Below are 24,123 nucleotides of genomic sequence, written 5' to 3'. Positions count from 1 at the left end.
TTAGCCGACAAGTCTATCAAAACCCTCTCAAATTGAATCCTTAGCCGCTCTATCATACGCCTTATTTTACAAACAATGTTCTGTCCAATATAATCATACTCATCCGGTGTGGTTTGCAGAAGTTGTTTGGCAGTTTGCAATAACTCATTTTACCTCTGGGTTGCTTGCTTAGATCTTTCACAGGGTAAAATTGTTGAATTAGAAGGTCATAACAAGGGGAAAGGGATTGGTGTTGCTGTTTGTCAGTGGACTGTTCACAGGTGTCAATGTCTTCCCTCTCCATCAGTTTGCTCTTTAAAAAAATAATAGAAAAAGACATTAGTTTGGCAAATAAAAAAATTATGGAAATGATAATACCAGTGTGCTCGTTGAGGTATAGCTAGTCGAGTCGTGTACTTACACTGTCCAAAGTTGGCTGGCTTGTTTGTGATGTATTTGTACAGCCTTGGTGTGGCATCTTCTTCAGTGTTTAGAACACATTGTTAAGAATGTGAGGCCTCCTGATCCTTTGTGAAAGCCAGGAGTTCATAGTACCACAGTTATGACATGTAAACTTCATCCACACCAGCCCCAGATTATTTGCTGCTCAACATCTTATTTAATTATTTTTTGTATACAGTTTGCAGGTTTTTCATTTTTGCCTTAACAAATTTGAAACCCCATCCTCTTCTGATAAGCTCCAGCCTTATTCTAGCAATTTCTATATTCTAGGCTAGTTACTTTCCACAGGAAAACACGAGAAAGAGCAGTAGATTTCTATGAAGTCCTTAAGGGACTCTTCACCATGGTGCTCTATAACTCCCTATGAAAACAAAAATAACAAGATTGAACACTTGTGACATAGCGGTGTGGTAATGCATCACAGAGATCTATGAGATATTAGTATGAAATCCTACATTCCACCCCTAAACTCATTTACAGACTCAAATTACCATTATAGGGCTTTTAACAAGATTTCAAGTTATCTCCTATCCACAGAATAGGTCTCACGTACCCCATCACTGCAGGGTATTTCCATCTATTCCATTCCAGCGACAGGCAGAGGGCAGACAGGACCCTCATTCGTGAGATCAGGCAAAGCCCTTTAATCTAATCAGAATTTCTAAATATATCCAGAACCCTTATAATAATATTACACCCCTAAACAGACTGGCTACATGTATTCAGATGCCACAGCCCTATATTTATATCAGACTCCAGACCAGACTCCTAAATAGAACATCCCCTTGACCAGTCTATATATGGAGCCTATTATTCTTCCTACCCGCTCTTGTTTATCTCTGGCTATTGTTGTACTGGGTCTTGATGCTGTGGATGTTATGTTTGACTGCAACAGGAGCCAGTAATGCAACGCCCTGAGCTAAACAACTATAGGTAGGGTAAAAGTATATAGGTCACTACTTATTTCAATTAGTCCCAAAGATAATGCCTGATTTTTTAAAAAACAATTAAACGCAGGGTAAATAGATAAAGGAGGCTAGTCGGTGATCAAGTGAACAAAAGCAAGGTCTATAATAATAAGAACTTACAAGTGAGCAAACCCACTTTTGTATTACAAGCGTTCACTTGTACAAATATTCCTCCAAAAAAGCGGGCAGAATTTTCCAGACAACCAAACACAAAATCCCTTGAGGTAGTGAACAGGTAGCAGTGCGATGTGGCTCTCTCCAGGCCTATGTAATGGTGAATAATTCCTTGCGGCTATTACGTAGTTCCTGATTCGTATGTCTTGATGTAATTCTGATCATCCGATGCTTAACAGCCAATAGAATAGCACTTTGTGAGCACGTTAAAACCCTCTTTTGTTCGTCCAATAGCCAATTACACAGCATTTTGTGGTATATAAAATTATCTGCTGCCAAAAAAATAACAACTTCCTTCAAATCTTCAAATGACTGAACGATAGCTTTTTAAGTAGATCTACATTCAAACGATAAACAATGATATTTATGCCCACAGAAAAGTACCAACCAAAGATAAGCAAGCTAATTATCACTTATCATTCAGTCATTCGCCATGATTGCATTTCGCAATTATTGTTTATTTTGGCTTGCTTTAATGATTTTCTGAATGATAATTGTTCCACATTAAAGGGTCCTTACTAGAGATGAGCGAGCACCAAAATGCTCGGGTGCTCGTTGCTCGAGTCGAACTTTCCGCAATGCTCGAGGGTTCGTTTCGAGTAACGAATCCCATTGAAGTCAATGGGCGACTCGAGCATTTTTGTATATAGCCGATGCTCGCTAAGGTTTTCATTTGTGAAAATCTGGGAAATTCAAGAAAGTGATGGGAACGACACAGAAACGGATAGGGCAGGCGAGGGGCTACATGTTGGGCTGCATCTCAAGTTCCCAGGTCCCACTATTAAGCCACAATAGCAGCAAGAGTGGGCCCCCCTAACAATTTTTACTTCTGAAAAACCTTCATTAGCAAGGCATACCTTAGCTAAGCACCACACTACCTCCAACAAAGCACAATCACTGCCTGCATGACACTCCGCTGCCACTTCTCCTGGGTTACATGCTGCCCAACCCCCCCACACGACCCAGTGTCCAAAGCGCACACCAAAGTGTCCCTGCGCAGCCTTCAGCTGCCCTCATGCCACACGCTGGCCTCATATTTTTATAAATAGTCACAGGCAGGTACAACTCCGCTATGGGAATTCCATGTGCACCCACAGCATGGGTGGCTCCCTGGAACCCACCGGTGGTACATAAACAAATCCCATTGCAGTGCCCAGCACAGCTGAGGTTACGTCAGATGAAATGCAGGTGGGCTTCGGCCCACACTGCATGCCCCAGTCAGACCGGGGTTTTTTTTTATAAATAGTCACAGGCAGGTACAACTCCGCAATGGCAATTCCGTGTGCACCCACAGCATGGGTGGCTCCCTGGAACCCACCGGCGGTACATAAACAAATCCCATTGCATTGCCCAGCATAGCTGAGGTAACGTCAGATGAAATGCAGGTGGGCTTCGGCCCAGACTGCATGCCCCAGTCAGACCGGGGTTTTTAATACATAGACACTGGCAGGTACAAATCACTAATGTAAGGTCCCTGGGGACCCACAGCATGGGTGGCTCCCTGGAATCCATCGGCGGTACATAAATGTATCCCATTGCAGTGCCCTGCTCAGCAGCGCTAATGTCACATACAATACAGGTGTGCTTCGGCCCACAGTGCATGCCCCAGTCAGACTGGTAATATGTACAGTACCTTAACAGTAACCGCATTGGTGGGAAATGGCCTCGCCACCATCATGTCTTTGGGAAGCCTCCGTTTCCACACCACAGTGACATAGCATTAGCAGCGGTATAGTCAGAGCCCAGAATTAGTAACATTTCAGCGGTAGCATTAGGACAGGCCCCAGTAACATATCACTAGCAGCAGTATAGGGGGAGCACAGTCTTAGTTCCATTTCAGTAGTAGTAGCAGTCAAGACAGGCCACAGAAACATTCCCGTTGCAGCAGTTTAGGAAGATAACAGTCTCTTTCACATTTCAGTAGTTGCAGTATAGACAAGGCCCCAGTTACATTTATGCAGCAAAAGTGTAGGCCAACCCCACACACCTTGCTGTACCATGAGTGCAGGCGAAGCCCTTAAAAATTACTAGGATTACACTGTAGGCGAGGGCCCAAAAAAATTGGCGTACCAACAGTACTAATGTACCTCAGAAAAATTGCCCATGCCCAACCAAGAGGGCAGGTGAAACCCATTAATCGCTTTGGTTACTGTGGCTTAATTTGTAACTAGGCCTGAAGGCAGCCCAGTTAAAATAAAAATTGGTTCAGGTGCAAGTTTCAACGTCTATATCTCAGCGCGTTTTGGAGGAGGAGGAGGGGGAGGAGCATGAGGAGGAGGGGGAAGAGACAGCTTGGCCCACTGCTGAGGGTACCCATGCTGCTTGTCTGTCATCCTTTCAGCGTGTATGGCCTGAGGAGGAGGAGGAGGAGGAGAAGGAACCTGAAAGTGATCTTCCTAGTGAGGACAGCCATGTGTTGCGTACAGGTCCTGGGTGTAAACAGATCGCGGGAGAGATCCATGTGTTGTCCCCTCATGTACTTATACATGGTTATTTGGTCGCCTCTTAACCTTCTTTTTTCTAGAGTAAATAGTCCCAATATTGATAACCTCTCGGGGTATTCCAGTCCTGTCATTCCATGTATTAGTTTAGTTGCCCTTCTTTGAACCCCCTCAAGCACCGCGACATCTTTCCTGAGCACCGGTGTCCAGAATTGTACGCAGTATTCCATGTGAGGTCTGACAAGTGCCTTATATAATGGAAGGATAATGTTCTCGTCCTTCGCCCCTATACCTCTTTTGATGCACCCCTAGACTTTATTTGCCTTTGCAGCAGCTGACTGGCATTGGTTACTCCAGTTTAGTCTATTATCCACTAATACCCCCAGATCCTTTTCCATATCACTTTTCCCTAGTGGTACCCCATTAAGTGAATATTGGTGACATCCGTTTCTCCTGCCCATGTGCATAGTCTTACATTTTTCAACATTGAACTTCATTTGCCATTTTTCTGCCCAAGCCCCCATCTTATCCAGGTCCGTTTGTAGCCGCACATTGTCCTCCGTTGCATTAATTATATTGTATAATTTTGTGTCATCTGCAAATATTGATATTTTGCTGTGCAGCCCCTCTATCAGGTCATTGATAAATATGTTGAACAGAGTGGGGCCTAATACTGAACCCTGTGGCACCCCGCTAGCGACTGTGGTCCAATCAGAGTACGAACCCTTTATTACCACCCTCTGCTTTCTATCGTTGAGCCAATTTTTTACCCACTTACACACGTTTTCGCCCAGTCCGAGCTGCCTCATTTTGTATATTAGCCTATTATGTGGCACGGTGTCAAAGGCTTTAGAGAAGTCCAGATATACAAGATCAATAGATTCTCCCTGGTCCAGCTTAGAGCTTACTTCATCGTAGAAACTGATCAGATTTGTCTGACATGAGCGACCCTTCATGAATCCATGCTGGTGAGGAGTTATTCCCTTAATCTCCTTGAGGTACTCATCGATGGCGTCTCTCAGAATCCCCTCGAAAATTTTTCCCGTTACTGAAGTGAGACTTACTGGCCTGTAGTTACCAGGCTCACTTTTGCTCCCTTTTTTGTAAATTGGAACCACGTTGGCAATGCGCCAGTCCAATGGCACTACTCCGGTCTTGACAGTGTCTAGAAATATTAGGTATAGCGGCCTAGCTATCTCGTCACTTAGTTCCTTTAGTATCCTTGGGTGTAATCCATCTGGGCCCGGTGATTTATCAATTTTAGTTTTCTTTAGACGCTTCCGCACCTCCTCCTGCGTTAGGTATGAGATATTTTGTGAGGGGTTCGTTTTATTCCCCTGCATCTCGTGTGGCATTTCCTTTTCTTTGGTGAACACACTTGAGAAGAAACTGTTTAGTAGATTTGCTTTCCCTTCGTCAGAACGCTGTAATTAAATGTGCCGCTTATTGGCCTGTGGTTGAAGGCTGACTTCGCTTATGGAACGCACAGCAGAGCCAGGAAACAATTATGCGCAAGCCTGTAGTGAGACCTAAGTGCGTATGACTGAGCTGCTGCAATTCACAGCGCAGAACCAGTGAAGTGGACAAAGCCCAGTGGTAGGCCTTATGTATTTTGCCTCAATTTTTTAAAATGGTGAGGTGAAAAACCAGAGACACCGCATGCAGCGGATATAATGTGTACTGTTTCCCTGTGGCGGGATGACGGCGGTCATGTAACGGGCACAGCAGAGCCAGGAAACAATTATGCGCAAGCCTGTAGTGAGACATAGGTGCGTATGACTGAGCTGCTGCAATTCACAGCGCAGAACCAGTGAAGTGGACAAAGCCCAGTGGTAGGCCTTACGTATTTTGCCTCAATTTTTTAAAATGGTGAGGTGAAAAACCGGAGACACCGCATGCAGCGGATATAATGTGTACTGTTTCCCTGTGGCGGGATGAAGGCGGTCATGTAACGGGCACAGCAGAGCCAGGAAACAATTATACGCAAGCCTGTAGTGAGACCTAGGTGCGTATGACTGAGCTGCTGCAATTCACAGCGCAGAACCAGTGAAGTGGACAAAGCCCAGTGGTAGGCCTTAATTATTTTGCCTCAATTTTTTAAAATGGTGAGGTGAAAAACCAGAGACACCGCATGAAGCGGATATAATGTGTACTGTTTCCCTGTGGCGGGATGATGGCGGTTATGTAACGGACACAGCAGAGCCAGGAAACAATTATGCGCAAGCCTGTAGTGAGTCCTAGGTGCGTATGACTGAGCTGCGGCAATTCACAGCGCAGAACCAGTGAAGTGGACAAAGCCCAGTGGTAGGCCTTAAAGGGGTTGTCTCGAGGCAACAGTGATTTTTTTTTATTGCCCAGTCCCCCTTCTTAAGCATACATTACTATGCAGCAGTGTAAATGGCTTTTAAAGCCGGTTTCTACTCACAGTTCTGGTGTTTCATCAACTTATAAAATGGTTCCCAAAGATGGCCGCCGGTTCTTTTCCCAAGGTGCACTGCGGTTTTCTCCTATGGTGCACTGCGCTTGCTGTAGCCCGACGTGCGCGCTCCCGAGACGCTACCAGTTGTGTCTCCCTGACAACCAGATGCCCCGCAGCCGCCGACTGGACCCACCGCGGCCGCCGACCGGACCCCACAGCCACCGACCAGGCCTCGGGATTGAACGCGGCCGACCACGGCACACGCTCTTGGGCCACAGTCACCCACCGCCAGGCAGCAGGTAACCGGCGCTAGGCCCCGGCTCCCCCGCGCTAGGCCCCTGGCCCCAGCGGCAGTCCCCTGACAACAGACGAAGGCCCCAGGGCCCAGCGGTAGGCCCCGGGGCCCAGCGGTAGGCTCCGGGGCCCAGCGGTAGGCTCCGGGGCCACAGCGGTACAGTCCCCCCTGCGCACACATCACCCCCAACCCCTCACTTACATGGGCGGCTGGGCAGCTTCACGGCTGTGCGGCTGGACGGCTGGGCGGCTTCACGGCTGGGCGGCTTCACGGCAGGGCTGCTGGGCTGGGCTGCTCAAGTTTCTGCACCCCTCTCTAAGAGAGGATGGTAGCAGAATGGCCGCTCCAGCGCGCTCCCGAGAAGTTACAGCTCGTCTGCGCATGTGCAGAAGAGCTGTAGCGGCGAGCATGCTGAAGCGGCTCGTGCTCACAGCAGAAGACCGGACTGCGCAAGCGCGTCTAAAAAAGCAAGAAGCCAGCGAAATTAGACGGAGCCATGGAGACGTGTACGCTAGCAACGGAGCAGGTAAGTGAATAACTTCTGTATGGCTCATATTTAATGCACGATGTATATTACAAAGTGCATTGATATGGCCATACAGAAGTGTATAACCCCACTTGGTTTCGCGAGACAACCCCTTTAAGTATTTTGCCTCAATTTTTTAAAATGGTGAGGTAAAAAACCAGAGACACCGCATGCAGCGGATATAATGTGTACTGCTTCCCTGTGGCGGGATGACGGCGGTCATGTAACGGGCACAGCAGAGCCAGGAAACAATTATGCGCAAGCCTGTAGTGAGACATAGGTGCGTATGACTGAGCTGCTGCAATTCACAGCGCAGAACCAGTGAAGTGGACAAAGCCCAGTGGTAGGCCTTAAGTATTTTGCCTCAATTTTTTAAAATGGTGAGGTGAAAAACCAGAGACACCGCATGCAGCGGATATAATGTGTACTGTTTCTCTGTGGCGGGATGACGGCGGTCATGTAGCGGGCACAGCAGAGCCAGGAAACAATTATGCGCAAACCTGCTGCAACTCTTAGCTGGGTATTAATTAGCGACTACTACCCCCAGCAGAAACGTAGTAAACTGAAGACGGTCACAGGCAGCCTAAATCTAGTATGTTTTTGAAAAAGCCCACTGCCTATATAGCCAGTATACCTCTTTCCCTGTACCACTGACCCTGCCTCACCAGTACTGCCCCTATACTGAGTAAAATGACTGCAGACTGAGGACGCTATGGTCTGCACGTCCGATATACAAAAAAAAAAAAAAAGTGCAACACTGCTAAAAGCAGCCTCAACAGTACTGCACACGGTCAGATGTGGCCCTAAGAAGGACCGTTGGGGTTCTTGAAGACTGAAATAACACCTAACACTCTCCCCATAGCAGCAGCAGCATCAGCAGCACTTTCCCTGATCTCTGTCAGCGTGCATCTGTGCCGAGCCGCGGGCGGGGCAGATTTAAATACTCGGGTGTCATCTGATCTCCCCAGCCACTCACTGCAGGGGGGTGGGATAGGGCTGGAACGTCACAGGAGGAAGTTGTAATGCCTTCCCTGTGCTTCTATTGGCCAGAAAAGCGCGCAAATTTCTCAGGGAAGGAAATGTAATGAAGTCGAGCACCGCAAGGTGCTCGTCTCGAGTAACGAGCATCTCGAACACCCTAATACTCGAACGAGCATCAAGCTCGGACGAGTGCGCTCGCTCATCTCTAGTCCTTACTCATGGCTATATGGCAAACATGGCATAAAATCAGATCCTACTGCATCTTAACTCATACTATTCTACCTCCCTGTCCCTAACATTAAATCCTCAATTCCAAGAAGGCATTTCACACCCTAACTTGTACACATGGAGGGACCATTGCACAATGAATAGATCCTTTAGGGTGCATTCACACGATCATGTGCGTACACAGGTGTGCACAAAACCACGTGTCTATTAGAACCAATGGTTCCCTATGGTATGTTCACTAGAGATGAGCGAGCGTACTCGTCTGAGCTTGATACTCGTTCGAGTATAAGGGCGCCCACCCACTGGCGTTTGCGATTTTCGTGCGTGAAAAACGCCGCGTTTTTCCCGCGTTTTTCCCGCGTTTTCGCGGCTTTTCCATTAATTTCCCCCTGACTTTCATGGGTGCATTAGGAGAAAAATAAGGACACATATGCAACTGACAGTTCCTATGTTAAAAAACGCAACGCAATGCAACGCAAAACGCCAGTGGACAGGAGTACATTCAATTCTAATGGCTCTGCAGGAAAAACGCAAAACGCAAAGAAAAAAAAATCGCCAGTGGGTGGGCGCCCTTAGGGTGTTCGAGATGCTCATTACTCGAGACGAGTACCACGCGATGTTCGTGTTACTTTCACTTTCATCTCTGAGACGTTAGCGCGCTTTTCTGGCCAATAGAAAGACAGGGAAGGCATTACAACTTCCTCCTGTGATGTTCCAGCCCTATACCACCCCCCTGCAGTGAGTGGCTGGCGAGATCAGGTGTCACCCGAGTATTAAAATCTGCCCGCCCGCGGCTCGCCACAGATGCATTCTGACAGAGATCAGGGACAGTGCTGCTGATGCCGGAGCTGCTATAGGGAGAGCGTTAGGAGTTATTTTAGGCTTCAAGAACCCCAACGGTCCTTCTTAGGCCATAGTCAGAAATCGCAGATCGCACCTATCTGCGATCTGCGATTCCTGTTCTCTTCTCTATATGCGCTCAATGGGGCCGGCGGCAGCAGCGCCGACCCCATTGAGAACATATAGAAGACAAATCATTCTTCTCTGCCACAGCTTAAAACCCTTCCCTAAAATCCAATGACGGGGATGCCGGCAGCAGGATTCTGTACCGCAGCTGTCATATGTGATATTGAAGAATTCACCTGCTGCATCTGCCACAGATGTGTTCTTTTTGCCCGTGGGGGTCACAGCAGCGGCGGAGGGTAAGTTTGTTTTTTTTTACACTAAAATGATTGTTTTTCAAGGAAGGGCTTATATGTAAAGCCCTTCCCTTAAAAACAATTCAGGGGTGCCGGCAGAGCCTTGTTTTCAATGGAGGCGCTGGCAGCAGCCACGGCTCCATTGAAAATAATGCACGCAGCTGCATACACATGTTTTTTCTCGTGTGAAGTCACCCTTTAGGGGAAAAAAACCCTAACACTGGTCAACAAATGTTGATGTTTTGTTTGCTTCAGAGAGGAAATATGCCAATTGTTTTATGATTCTGACATGCTGAGTTGGAAAATGACAATCAAAACCTTGGATTAGCTCAGGTTTACAAGAGATATTAACTATTATTTACATAAAACTACAAACATACATATGATGTAATACAGGCTACTTGCAGCACAGGAACTGTCAAGATATTCCTCCAATTATGAAAAACATAATGTACCTGGTAAAAACTCAATTGCACAATGAAAAATGGACACTAATTGCATGTATGCCAGTTCTTTACTGCCCTCTTGTATGAATCTACTGGTATTTCACGTGTTGTATTCCAACATTAGTCTGCTAACATTGATGGGCTTCATTTACCTTGGTAGTGTCTCACCATACCAGAGATGTCCTGATGAAAGCGTTCGCCATGCTCATCGCTTACAGTACTACAGTTGTCAAGGAAAAAGTCAATGTGGGAATGTAAAAAATGTATTTTTAAAGACATGTTGCAGCCCATTTTTTCATAACATGACAGCATATTGTCCAGCAGATCTTTGTAATTCTCAGCTTTGTGGTTTCCAAGAAAATCCTGAAAAAGTTTCTTTTTCATCACCACGTACTACATCATCGAAATGTGTATCGTTGAAGAGCCTGGAGATCTGTGGTCCCACCAATATACCCTCTAACTTTGGCCTCACTTACATGCAGAGAATTTTCTCTGAGATAACCAAATGCTGTGCCATTACAGTCCATGCCCTTGACAAAATTCTTTATGAGCCCTAAATTTAAATGCAAAGCTGGTAGTATGATAAAATTGCGGTCAACGAGGGGTGTACTTGCAACAGTTTTTGTTCCAGGTTCCAGTAATGTTCTTCATGGCCACTCTCTCCTTTTAAAATGTGCTTCTCCGCTCTGCTGTTCCACTCACAAAGGAAACAACAGTACTTTGTAAAACCTAGCTGAAGTCCAAGCACTATAGCTACAATTCTCAAATAGCCATAGACCTGCTATTTGTATTCTTCATAGCTGATTTTTACATGAAGGTGCTTTATGTTTTCATAGCATTCGTTCCTATAGGAAAAGAGGGTAATGTATTGCCAATATGTAACAAAACTACTTTCAGACTCGTCTTGGAAGAGTCTATGAAGAGTCTCCATTCACTTGGTTTGTGGCTAATATTAATAGCTGTCATAAGTCCATTTACATTGTTACAGAAGACAAGATTGGCATCCATTTTGAAGAATTGATGTAAATGTTGATGACAAAAACAGAACACACTTACTGAAACATTGTCTTCCAGGAGATTCCACTGATGTAACCTAGATCCCAGCAGCTCAGATTTAGTTTTTGGCAGTTGGAGGTCATGTACCAAGGCATTAAGTTCAGTCTGAGATATTAAATGAGGTTTTCATTCATTTGCTGCTGAATGAAATCTGGACCTGTGGATGTTGATGGCTCTGCACATCATGAACTTCAATTGCATTTTTTCTTCTGCAGTATCAAGTGAATAGGATTTTGCTGGCAGATGAATTGAAATATCTTCACTATGGGAAACAGGTCCACGTGCAGATTCAGTATCAGGATGATTTATGATTCATTGTTTTTTCTTCGAGTAACCTTTACTTATTGGAGGTACAAAGCAAAAATAGCAGTTATTTACATGGTCTGTAGGCTCCCCCCAGACCATGGGAATACCACATTTCATGTAGCACTTCTTTCCTTTCAACCACTGATGAAGAGTTGTGGCACAATGGTTACAACTTACAACATATATCATAAATATTTAAAAAATAAGGTAAACTAAAAACAGGATTATTTGTAGATAGAGAACATTTATTTCTGAGATTTTGAAAACTAGAGCCAAATTGCAATTTATATTGCACCCTCGAATTAGTAATATTTGGCTACTTTTGTTTCTGAAGCTTTTTAGCTGTTGACCAGTGTAATCATGAAAAAGTTTCCCCGCACTCCAGGATTGGAAAATATCATAGACCTGAGGTCTATATGTTGATTTAACAGGTTTTATTCATTGATAATGTTATGCTTGAGAAAGGCGATACTTAGCGCCAAAACGTGTTGCATGAATAAAACCTGTTAAATAGACATATAGACCTCAGGTCTATGATTTTTTTCCAATCCCTGAGTGTGGGGACACTTTTTCTATTGTTGTTCAACGGATCTCTCCAGAAGCCCCAGGATTTCCAGTGGGCTGTATTCTCCAGGACACCACTTCAGATGGTCGGGATCAGAGATTTGAAAGAGGCTGATGAGCAATGCCGGATACTAGGATTTCCTGGACACCCACGGGAATTCCACCAGGCACCAGGTGAGTGCTATCCAGCTTATTATCATTTGTATCTACCATTCCATGTGAGGCGCTGATATATGTCTATTAGTCAAGTTACGCCTTTGGAATTGTTTCCTCACTTGCAACTTGACCTGTTGATTACCCTACTTCTTTGCTTTCCACTTGTAGAAAGTAAAGTTGTTTGTCTTCAGTTGATAACCATTGGCTGTTAACTTTTGTAACATCAAACACTTTATTCAGGGCATCATATTTTCCCCTCTGGACACATTCATCATAAGTCTTCAGAACTTTGCCAAGCTTCATTTGTATTACTTGATCCAACACATGTGGAAAATTCAATTTATTGTGTCATAATTTCTTAACTTCTTTGGATATTTCCATTATTTGCTCTTTTCTTCCTTTGATTTTGGCTCCAAGAAACTGGTACCGTCCAATAATTTGCAATTGAAGTAGCATTCTGCATTTTTTTTCTAGTGATGATTCTTTGGAAGGCACACTTCCCCTTCTTCTATGTGACTGCTGATATGTCATCAGATTACTGGTCCAGATATCCTTGTTCTTCTGCACTGTAGTATAATTTATCCTGTGTGACATTATATATTGCTCCTGAAAAAGTATATATTGCTCCAAGTAGGAAGTTGACATGTTTTCATTAATTTCAAAAAAAGTCAAAAAGTTATAGTTATAATGTAGACTGTAAATAATTTATACTTTAAATCATATGAAAGGACACAATATATAACCTTTGCATAATTTTTTTTTTCTTATCTATAGCCTCCATGGAAGCCAAATTCAGATGAAAAGATGAAAGAATTAATGTTATTCTTTCAATCCCAAACTTTTCCCTGATAAGGAAATGATAATAAGATTTTGGCACCATCAATGTGTCCTTTTCACCTTGCTCTGGTATAAAGCAAGGAGCTCTCAAGCTAGAATTTGCACAGTTCTTACAGTTGGTGCTGCTATTCACGGCCTGTTACCAAGAACGATACCACCATGAAGATCACTCTTGCCTTTCTCCTGTTGTCTTTAAGCTGCTGCTTTACTTTACCAGTTGACAAAAAAGGTTGGTAAAATAAGTGTAGATTAGAACAATAATGCTATGCCATGTATTATGCCTTAACTTCCCTGACGTGCCTATTTGTAGATGAACCAGCTGCACCTGTGCCAAAGCCCATAGTAAAGCCTGAACCAAAAGTTCCAGAAACTGAACCCAAACCTGTTCCAAAACAGCCCCAGCAGCCTGTTCCTAAGCAACCACAGCCTGTTCCTAAGCAACCACAGCCTGTTCCAAACAAACCACAGCCTGTTCCTAACCAACCACAGCCTGTTCCTAACCAACCACAGCCTGTTCCTAAAAAACCACAGCCTGCTCCTAAACCAGTCCCAAAACTTGACTGCCTTATTCAGCTGTTGAAGGTATGCTTTACATAATCACAAAATCCTATGTGACTGGTTCATTGAAAGTGCATAAACTTTTGTAAAAGGAATTCATATTTTGCTAATAATGCATACATTGGTAGGGAATTCCAAACTCCGGGAACTATACCGGACTTGCACTAAGCAGTAAGTTCAGCTTAATATAATAAATACATTGCAGGGCCATACATACAGGTAAGGAGGACCAATAGGAGAGATTAAAGTGAGGGCCATTTCTGGTTCTGGTTAACAATACCATAACCCTAATGCATATGTGCCTCCATGCTGACATCCATGGCCACTTCAGACACATATATTGAGAGAATTTACTGAACTACAGCTCAAATGTGCTGTGAACCTAGACTAACTGAAGTGTAATATTACTGTAAAGAGAATGTGTCATCAGAAAATTACCTATTATATAAATCACATTTTTTTGTCAAACATATTTTTACAAATGTTTTGTGAATTTTTTGGTCACAATTTGTATTTTTTTTAAATCTTAAAATCCTGCATTTTTCACTCTGACCAGAGAGCCTAATAATAGGCTGATACTTACTGATATGTAGAGAAATCTTTGCGTACATGATCCACCATTCACAACAGGTGACAAATAGTAATATCCCAGCAGCACAAAGGTGTAGTTTCAGGTCCAGAATGGAACCACTTTATTGCACTTCGGCAAGTAAAATGGCAGTTAGCTGCGACATTTCGACCAGCAATTGGTCTTTGTCAAGCTCATGTCAATTACTGATCGAAATGTCGCAGCTAACTGCCATTTTACTTGCTGAAGTTCAATAAAGTGGTTCCATTCTTTGACCTGATACTACACCTTTGTGCTGCTGGGATATTACTATTTGTGTAGATGTAACTCGGGTCTTTGGATCAGGAACGTTTTCCCCAGAGTGCACTTTAACGATCCCCCATGTTTAATATTCTCTAAAGAGTGCTGCTGTGACTACTATTTTCTGACACAACAGGTGACAAGTTGTGACTATCTACTCCCCCTTCCTGCAATATGACCTCTGCACAGGTCACAGCGCACGTCTAGAACAGTCTCCTATAAAAAGTCAATGGGCCAGTTCCTGTCTATTATGTCAATGGCCCATGAAGCTGCTGTAAAGCATATCTCTTAATACTCTAAATGCTGTTAAATGTAGTTCAAGCCCCTCTAGTCAGTATAGACAGCAGAATAATAAATGATACAATCAGAAAAAAAACTGATTAGAAAAACGGAAAATGTTTCCCTATCTGGTTTTAATTAATAAAAAAATGGTGATATAGTCCCTTGAAATCTAAAGCATGTGGAACGTATAAAAGTACCAGATCATTGGTAGAGACTGCATTTCACAGGCGTCCACTGATGTAATCTTTTGACATATCAATTGATTTAACTATTCTCTTTAGACAAAATGTACTTTGAAAAATTTGATCATGTTTTATTTTCTAAAAAAATTACAGAAAGATGCTCCAGCACTGTTGAGTAATTTGGGAACCCTCCTATGTAACTACAAAGTTGCACAGGTAAGCGTTTATATATATTGCAGTGTTCAAGACTATTACTCCTCTCATTTGGTTGGCACAGATCTTTCTTCATACACTGATCAGACATAACATTAAAACCACTGACAGATGAAGTGAATAACTGATCTTTTGATAATATATTTGACAGCAAGTGAACAGTCAGATCTTGAAGTTATTATATTGGAAGCAGTAAAAATGGGCATCCAAATGGATCTGAGCAACTCTGACAAGGGACAAATTATGATCATTAGATGACCAGCAATCAGGATCATTGGAGTCCAAGGCTCATTAATGTGTATGGGTAGAGAAAGCTACAAAAAGCTACTGTAGCTGAAGTTGTTGAAAAGTTTAATGCTTGCTATGCTAGAAAAGTGTCAGAACATACAGTGCATCAGTTGGCAGTCTACATGTATTTCGTAGACTGCATTTCTTCAGTTTGCATTGCCTGCTGATGAAACAAATATATATAATAAGAATCTATTCATCTATGCCAGAATAATATTTGGGCCCAAGTAATATACTAAACTATAACACCCTGACCATCCCATGTGATAGTACATTTTGCATGAGTATGGATAAATAATACATAAATATAAACGTTTGATCTTTTCAGTCTTATTTTGTTCGTAAATTAACTTTCAAGAAAACATTAATGTTCTTTTTTTCTTAGAGACAACAAAATGTTGCTTTCTTCATTTCCTTCCTGGAGCAAGTAGACAATATTCTGGTAAGGTCATTTCTAATTACAAAACCAAGATGGTTATGCTCACATAATGGGATACAGCAGCAGCTCTACTGCCACATAACAGGATTGAACAGCAAGGAAAACAGTGGTTGCAGAACTGGTTGTGGGCATGGTCCCGAGTGGAACTGGCAGTGAATATATATGTACATACCACCTTCATACAGTCTACAAAAAGTGTGCTGTAATTTTTTCCCCCCTACAAACATTAATCACCTAACCAGAGATTATGTGGTAAATCTTGTTGATTATTGTAGACTGCAATCCAAATGGTCACTAGTAAATGTGTCTTATGTCCACCATTCAATCTTTCGTATCTGCAGCTCTGTGGTGAATAAAATTAGGGACTCCTAATTAGTTTAGTTCCTGCGGGATCAACCACTGAAGATCGCGCAAAATACTGAAAATCTGACTTTTTTACACTACCATGCGAGTGCTCTCCCATACAAGACTATGGGAGAGCACACGCACAGCACTTTGAAAACAATCAGATTTTTAGTGCCATGCGCGATTTTCAGCAGCGGACACCATAGTAACTAGGGAGTGGGTAAGTGTAAAACAAACATCACCCATCTCCCTGCTACATGCCCTAACAGCACCACAAGCTATTTAATGATGCTCTGGGGATATTACAGTTTCCATTTAAACATGTTTTGCTGTTATATGGCAAGTATAAAGGGATGCTAATGTTTTTCTTTTCATGCTACTTAGAAAGAAGTTGGCTGCACTTTAAGCAACCTTCTGGGCATTCCAGTGGTAAGTGAACCTTTTTTTTCCCTTAGTTGTTAATATTTGCTCTGATAACAATGCTTAAGACACTGCCAAAATAAGTCACTGATTTCTAACAACATATTACATTGCACTAACCCAACCATTAAATGTAAATAAAAGGTGTTATTTGAGTGCGGAAATGGAAAAATCTGATGGAAGAAGTATTTGCCAGGCATTAACCAAAGTGTCCTCTCATGAGGATAAAATGACACTAAGCTATTGTTAAGTGGAGTACTTTTACTGGGAAATATTATACATATTCTACTCAATTACATATATTTCCTGCAATAGTATTAGATTATAAAATATCACAAAAAGACACAAAAAAGCTAAATAAAATGAAAATATGAATCCAGCTAGCTAGTCTACACATCCATAAATATATTAATATTACAGATAAGATAAAAGCTTTTTAAAAGTGATTGTTCATTAAGATTAATGTAGGCTCTCACTTTTCCCTTAGGGCTTAGTCAGACGGGCGTTTTTTGCCGCGATTTGCGCATGCGCATGCGTCCGGCGATTTTATAAAACCATTGCTTCGCAATGGTATCGGACACATGAGCGCTTTTTATGCGCTCGTCCGAAAAATTATAGAACAAAAAATCGCAGATCGCACCTATCTGCGATCTGCGATTTCTGTTCGCTTCTGTATATGCGCTCAATGGTGCCGGCGGCAGCAGCGCCGACCCCATTGAGAACATATAGAAGACAAATCATTCTTCTCTGCCACAGCTGTAACAGCTGTGGAAGAGAAGAACGATGTTTGCCCATTGAATTCAATGGAGCGGCAATACAGCCGCTCCATTGAAAGCAATGGGCTGCCGGCGTGCGCGGGGTGAATTGTCGGGAAGGGCTTAAATATATAAACCCTTCCCTGCAATTCATGCTAAAATGTGTTAAAATAAAAAAAAATTGTATACTCACCTTTCCGCTGCAGCCAGAGTCCAGCCGCGGCCGCTGTCAGTTCTCCTGAACTGCTTCTCGGCACTATTCAGCCGGCGGGGCTTTAAAATCCCCGTCTGCTGAATGATCTGCCTCTGATTGGTCACAGCCTGTACAATCAGAGGCCGGTTTCACTCACACACCCATTCATGAATTCATGAATGGGTGAGTGACTGCTGCCTCTCAGCGCTGAGCCAATCAGGGGCAGGTCTGACTCACATCCATTCATGAATTCATGAATGGGTGTGAGTGAGGCATGCCTCTGATTGGCTCAGCGCTGAGCCAATCAGGGGGCAGGTCTGACACACCCCTTTCTCACCCACTGCAGGACGGCCGCTCGGAGCTGCCGGCAGAAGGTGAGAATGCAATTTTTTTTTATTTTAACACATTTTAGGATGAATTGCAGGTAAGGGCTTATATATTTAAGCCCTTACCGACAATTCATCCCGGGCTCGCCCGCAGCGCATTGCTTTCAATGGAGACGGCTGTATTGCCGTCTCCATTGAATGCAATGCGCTGGACAGCTCCGGCCGGATTCTAATGAAACGCGGCTAGGAGCAGATTTTCGGGCGATTTGCGGGCGACTTGCGCGCACCGGTCACGCGATTTGCGGATGCGCATCCGTCATGCGATCCGCAAATCGCGGCAAAAAACGCCCGTCTGACTAAGCCCTTAGTGCTCATTCACACACTTATTTTCTGCATTTTAAACTGCATGTATTTCTGTGGTGTTTTCATTTTGTGATAGTTTGTGAATGCTTTTTCTGTGGCATTTGTAAAGTCCTGCAAAGAATCCTGTATGCAGAGCATTCTACTTTTTTTTTACAAAACAGTTCTGACTTCAAAAGCACTAAAAAAACCCGAAATTAAAAATAATGTGAATGTAGATTTTTCAATATTTTGCTGTAGATTTTAAAGTAATATTTGGCTAGAGCATTTTATAACAAAAAAAAAAAATGCAAAAAACACACTATTAAAAAGCATTGCGGAAAATGTGTCAAAACACTGTATATAAAGCTTCTCTAAAAACTGACCTGTTTTCAAATATGTGCTCTATTGAACCCCTTCGGCCCTGCATTATTTTCCCTTCCAAGAGATATGTCTTATTTTTCCATCAACATAGCAATATGAGGGCTTATTTTTTGAGGGACAGGTTGTGATACCAAATCTATATAGTTTTTTTTATAAGTCACTGTGGCAATTGAGTCCTTACAAAAAAAAATCGTAAATCTGTCACCGAAAAGAACTCACTAGATATTAAAATATAACTTTTATTTATCAAATATAAAATAACAAATCCATAAATATTAAAAAAAAATTTCTCAAAACCCCTTTATTATGAAGGAGTGTACGGTATGCGTAACGAGGACAGAGACTCCTTTATGGTATTGTAATGTCTCTGTCTTCACTCAAGATAACCACACTTATTACACCCTCCTTATTGGGGTGTCTGATGTCACGTTAAACCAATACTCCGTCTATACACGTGTTAGGAGAAGGGTAATAGATATCTTTTAGGTGACACGCGGATCTGTATATATGCCAACTCAGCTCTTCAATTAGGGGCCTTATGTTAACCACCTCTTCCAATGATCACTACAGAGCAATAATCTAATTTCAGTATCTTTGATAATGCTATCAGGCAATCAAGCCAATAAGATGCTATAGAAATTGGCTTGTAGATACCGCAAACTATATATAGTGCCAGCCTACCCAGTCTACCTAACATATATCTATTGTACAGATAATATATTTGTGCCTATCGCAAATAGTATAGTAGAAATTGGCTACAGGGACGGATGCATTTATGTAAACTTAGTCCCTTAGCCACAAATTTACACACTCATGATATTGTTTCTTATCTATTTCTTATTAAGACTTTATTCTATGGGTACGATTACTATGATACCAAACTTACAGTTTTTTTCTGTACTACTTTTATTTTTTTTCAAAGATATTTAATTTTTTTAATTTATTCTCTGCCACCATCTTCTGAGCACAATAACTTTTTTATTTTTCCGCTGACATAGTTATGCAAGGGCTCATTTTTTGTGGGATGTCTTGAAGTTTGCGTTGGTACCACTTGGGAACACATACAGCTTTTTGCTTGCTTTTTATTGCACAGGGGAACCAAAAAAGCACATTTCTGACGCTTTTTTTTCCTGATAACGTTCATTGTGTGGGATAAATGCATTACTTTCATAGATTGGACTTTTACAGATGCAGCAATACTAAATATGTATTTTTGTTTTATTATTTAGATTTTTTTATTACAAATATGGCTAAAGGTTTTTTTAAAACTTGTATTACTCTTTTGTTTAATTAATAATTAGTAAAACTTTATTGATCTTATTTTTAGTTTTTTTAGTCCCCAGAGGGGACATGAACTTGCGAAGCTTTGATCGCTCTTGCAGTATGATGTAATGCCATAGCATTAGCATCATAGTATGATCAGACAGGCAGCCTACCAAGCCACCCCATGGGCATGGCTTGATTTCTGCCATGACAGTTCTGGGGCTTTTTAGAAGGCCCCTGGCTGCCATGCCACCATATGGGATGCATATTAACTTTTTCCACGCCACTTCTGTCCTATTCAGCAATTCCAGCAACCTGATTGGTTGTTTGGCTCATTCACCGCCCCTTTACTGCTCCCTTTGGAGATGTGCACGAGGATAGAGTTACAGAGATGTGCACGAGAAGCACGTGCTAAGCCGTCAGTGGGCAGTGAAGGGGCGGTGAATCAGCCAATCCAAACAACCAATCAGGTTGCTAGAATTGCTGAATAGGGCATAAGTGTGGTGGGAAAAGTTAGTATGCATATGGGTCACCTGAACATCACTTGGGAGATTTAAATGTTCTGTCAGAATTGACAGTGGCATTTAAAGGGTTAACAGCTTTGATCAGCTGTGTGGCTTATAAAAGCTGTTGCTGGCAGGTGTCAACTGTAAGAAACAGATGGCGCCTGCTTTGTATGAAGGGAGATTGCCATGCACTCTCCCTTCATAGATACCCATTGCTGCAGGATGTAAATGTACATCCTATAGCGTTAAGTGGTTAAATGCTACTGTCAATTCTGACAGCAGCATTTATATGGCCCAAACGCCCCACATGATGAGATTGCGGGGTGCCACTCAGGCATTATTGCAGCCTAGGGGTTGGTAAAATGCATTTTACTGTATTAAGCATTTAAACAAATGTCCCTATGGGGACTAAAAAGATAAGAAAAATTAAGATTTTTTAAATTATCACAAAATATAAGATACTAAAAGTGAAAAATACCTTTTCCCAGTTGTCATATCTAAAGAATTTGAATTAACCTTAAATATTTAAAAAGGGGTATTGCCATATCTATAAAAGTCCAATTTATTATCAATTATCACATTTTCACATGGTAAATGCCATCAGAAAAAAGTACACAATGGCAGAACTGTGACTTTTTTTAGTCACTGCGTCTGCAAGAAAAAAAAGAATAAACAATGAAATCAAAAAGTTACATGTGATTAAAAAGTTACATGTACCCCAAAATGGTACCAATAAAAAATACAGATCACCTTGCAAAAAATGAACCCTCATACAGCTGTATCAACAAAAAACTGACTGTGGGAGTCAGAAGAGGGGAACAGAATGCAATTTTTTTTAAAGTATTGCATAATAAAACTATGTATTGGTATCACCATAATCATACTGACCCATAGAACAAAGATAACCTGTCATTTGTACTGCACCATAAACACCAAGAAAACAAACCTCCCAAAAAAGTGGTGCAGTTGCTTCTTTTTTCCCCATTTCATCCAACTTAGAAATTTGTAAGCTTCAAATTATACTATATAGCTTGTTAAATGGTACAACTGAAAAATATAATTCGTCACACAAAAAGCGAGTCCTCGTGTAGTTATGTAACTGGAAAGATAATAAAAAGTTTGGATTTTTAAAAAGTTCTGAAAGTAGGGATTGAAAAAAGAAAAAAAAAACAACAAAACAAAAAGAGCTGCAGCAGGAAAGGGTTAAGCTGGCCATACATTTAAGACAATGACCGTCCATGATGTGAGAACAGAGGCAAGGAACACCAGGCTCCTGCATACAGTATAATGGTAATTTCTCTAGTCTTCTGGTATAATAGCTAGACAGTCCTGTCACAAACATCTTCTGCCCTCATAACTTTCTCATCGTAGATCCACTTTGATCAAACCTTTAACATATGCATTATTCTTCGAGCCACAACATTTGGTCATGTTATTTTTTACATCCTCTTACTGACCAAAAGTTATTCCAAATTCCAATATTACAATATAAAGTGAGTAAAATGTCAAGAAACCACTTAAAGATGTGTTGAGGAAGGTGATATGTCATAGGTTACCTGATATGCCTAATACATAGATATAATGATAAGATCATATAGCATTAAGCTTCTTAAATGTTCTTGGAGATTCCTGACTTTTCATGCGTTCTGTACACCCTGGCATTTGCACAATATAAAGTTGCTAAGGATGTAAGTAGTATTGATATCCACTAGAAAGCTATATCCAAATGTCATATGTATAATCCTTGCTTTAAAGAGATTAGCCACTTAATTTGGTTTTAGTTCTAAAGTGTGGGATCAAAAAACAAAACGCTAGTATATGTTTATCATTATCACCAATCTTGCAGCATTTTGACAGGCACGCTCCATTTTGATAAAAAGTCTTCTCCTGGCATTATTCTGCTCTTGTCCAGCATTCACAGATGCTCTGTGGCAAGTTAATGAACTGTCATTCATTGATGAGCAATGTCATATGGCTCTACAGCTCATGAGGCATTCTGGATGACAGCGGTGTGATGACAGGCAGAAGACTTTTCATATCCAGAATGTGTGCCTGTCACAATGCCCAAAAATATTGCAGAACTGGTGATGAACATATAAATGTTATATTTTATGCTCCCCCCCCCCCCCCACATACACACACACTTTAGAACAGGGACCAAATAAACTAACCAACCTCTTTATTGAACAACAAGAGAGAAGCTGGAAGGATTTCTGCTGTTGGGGTGTATTATAGTACTGCCAGTAACAGTGCTGTAAATTAATACCCCTTTTTGAAGTATCTATTGTTGAGGAGGACCCTTTTACTTCTACAGTCAACTGCCTGTAACACAAACCTGGTTATCAACCTGTGACTCTTCTCCTCTTGTCCCACACTCAGCATTCAAGGCTACAGTCAGATGAGTCAAAACTAGTATTTAAGGGTTTTTCCAGAACTAGAATATTGATGACCTATCCTTTGGTTCTGGGGGTCAGTACTACAGATAGGTGTGGGTCTGAGAGGTGGGATACACGTCTATCAAATTTTCATGGTATATATTATTATGCCATTAAAGTCTCAGATGAGAATATACCCTTATGCTTGGGTTTCACGGACAGATTTGCTAACATCATAGACAGAAAATAGAACCCATTGATTTTAGTGTGTTTGTTCACATGCACATATTTGGAGTACAGAATTTGGTCGTGCATAAAATACCCACCATGCTCTATTTTCCTGCACTTTTGTACAGGGAAAGAACACAAATTGAACTGATTAAACTATTTGGCCATCTTTTATTGCATGTACAAAAAGTATAGTAAAATACACCAATGTGCATGCAAAAATGCAACGCCCATTCAGCAAAAATGCACAAGCAAAAAGGCATACGCTCATGTGACACAGGCCTAATATCCGACTTAAACAGGTAGATATTTAATAATCTTTTACAATTTTGACTATTTATTCCAGACAATCGATGCTCAAGATGCTGCACAACTGGCAAATGAAGTTTCCCTCATCTTGTTCAATTTTCTGGTAAAAATTCGAATTGAAGCCCTTTAAAAAGTTATCATATAATTGACATTTATGCAACTGTCTATTTTTACTTGTTGGGGTTAATCTACAATAAATAATACCCCAGCTCTTTTGGGGGGATTTCTTTTTTCCTCTAGGTTTATTATTGCATGATTTTCTCCCTCTGTCATTATCTCTCTGTCAGTTATTTATCCAAATTACTTTTTCTAAGTATTTAAAATTCAGCATAGTCACTCTCCTTTTGTTATTTTCATTTTTGAATCTACATAAATGACACAATGCTTTTTACTTCTCTATAGCAAGAAATCATTGAAAGAGTCATGAAGGTTTTGGTAAGGATCACATTTGAGAAATTTGTCCCTTCTACCAGTGCTTATGTGAAAAAAATATTTCAAATAGCTCTTGTTTTTCCAAATCTTTTTATGGAAATTTATATTTTAATCATAAAAAGTCTGAAAGCAACACTAAAACAGGTCCTGCAAAATCTTCCCTTCTGAAGGTTGGAGGTTGGCTAAAATAGAAATGAGCTACAGAGCTAGCAGTTGACTTGTTACTATCTCAGGAAGCACATAGAAAAGAGAGGGGTGTAGAAAAAGGGTTAAAAGTACCTCTTGTCAAGTGCACCCAACCCAAATATCATTTCAACTAAAAGGCAGGACAAGTTTATGGTTTGATTAATCAGTGAAAAAAATGGGTAAAGGCACAACCTT

General features: G+C 41.6%; 1 protein-coding gene across 2 annotated transcripts in view; it reads right to left on the bottom strand.

Moving 5' to 3' along the window:
• The window catches only part of LOC136611603 (serine protease inhibitor Kazal-type 6-like), a 420,302-nt gene that overhangs the window by 51,929 nt on the left and 344,250 nt on the right, over positions 1 to 24,123 (bottom strand). Inside the window, exon 5 of one of the 2 annotated variants that reach the window (XM_066591322.1) lies at positions 9,998 to 10,011. The exons of the other annotated variant lie outside the window; for it this stretch is intronic. Coding sequence (XP_066447419.1) covers positions 10,008 to 10,011 — 4 coding nt within the window. The 3' untranslated portion in view covers positions 9,998 to 10,007. Of the gene's footprint in view, positions 1 to 9,997; positions 10,012 to 24,123 lie in introns of those variants that run through there. 2 annotated transcript variants of the gene reach the window in all.

This window comes from Eleutherodactylus coqui, chromosome 2, assembly GCF_035609145.1.
Source record: "Eleutherodactylus coqui strain aEleCoq1 chromosome 2, aEleCoq1.hap1, whole genome shotgun sequence".
In the NCBI taxonomy this organism is placed as follows: Eukaryota; Metazoa; Chordata; class Amphibia; order Anura; family Eleutherodactylidae; genus Eleutherodactylus; species Eleutherodactylus coqui.
The sequence above is the reverse complement of the archived record's forward strand: the minus strand, read 5'-3'. Positions and strand labels throughout refer to the sequence as shown.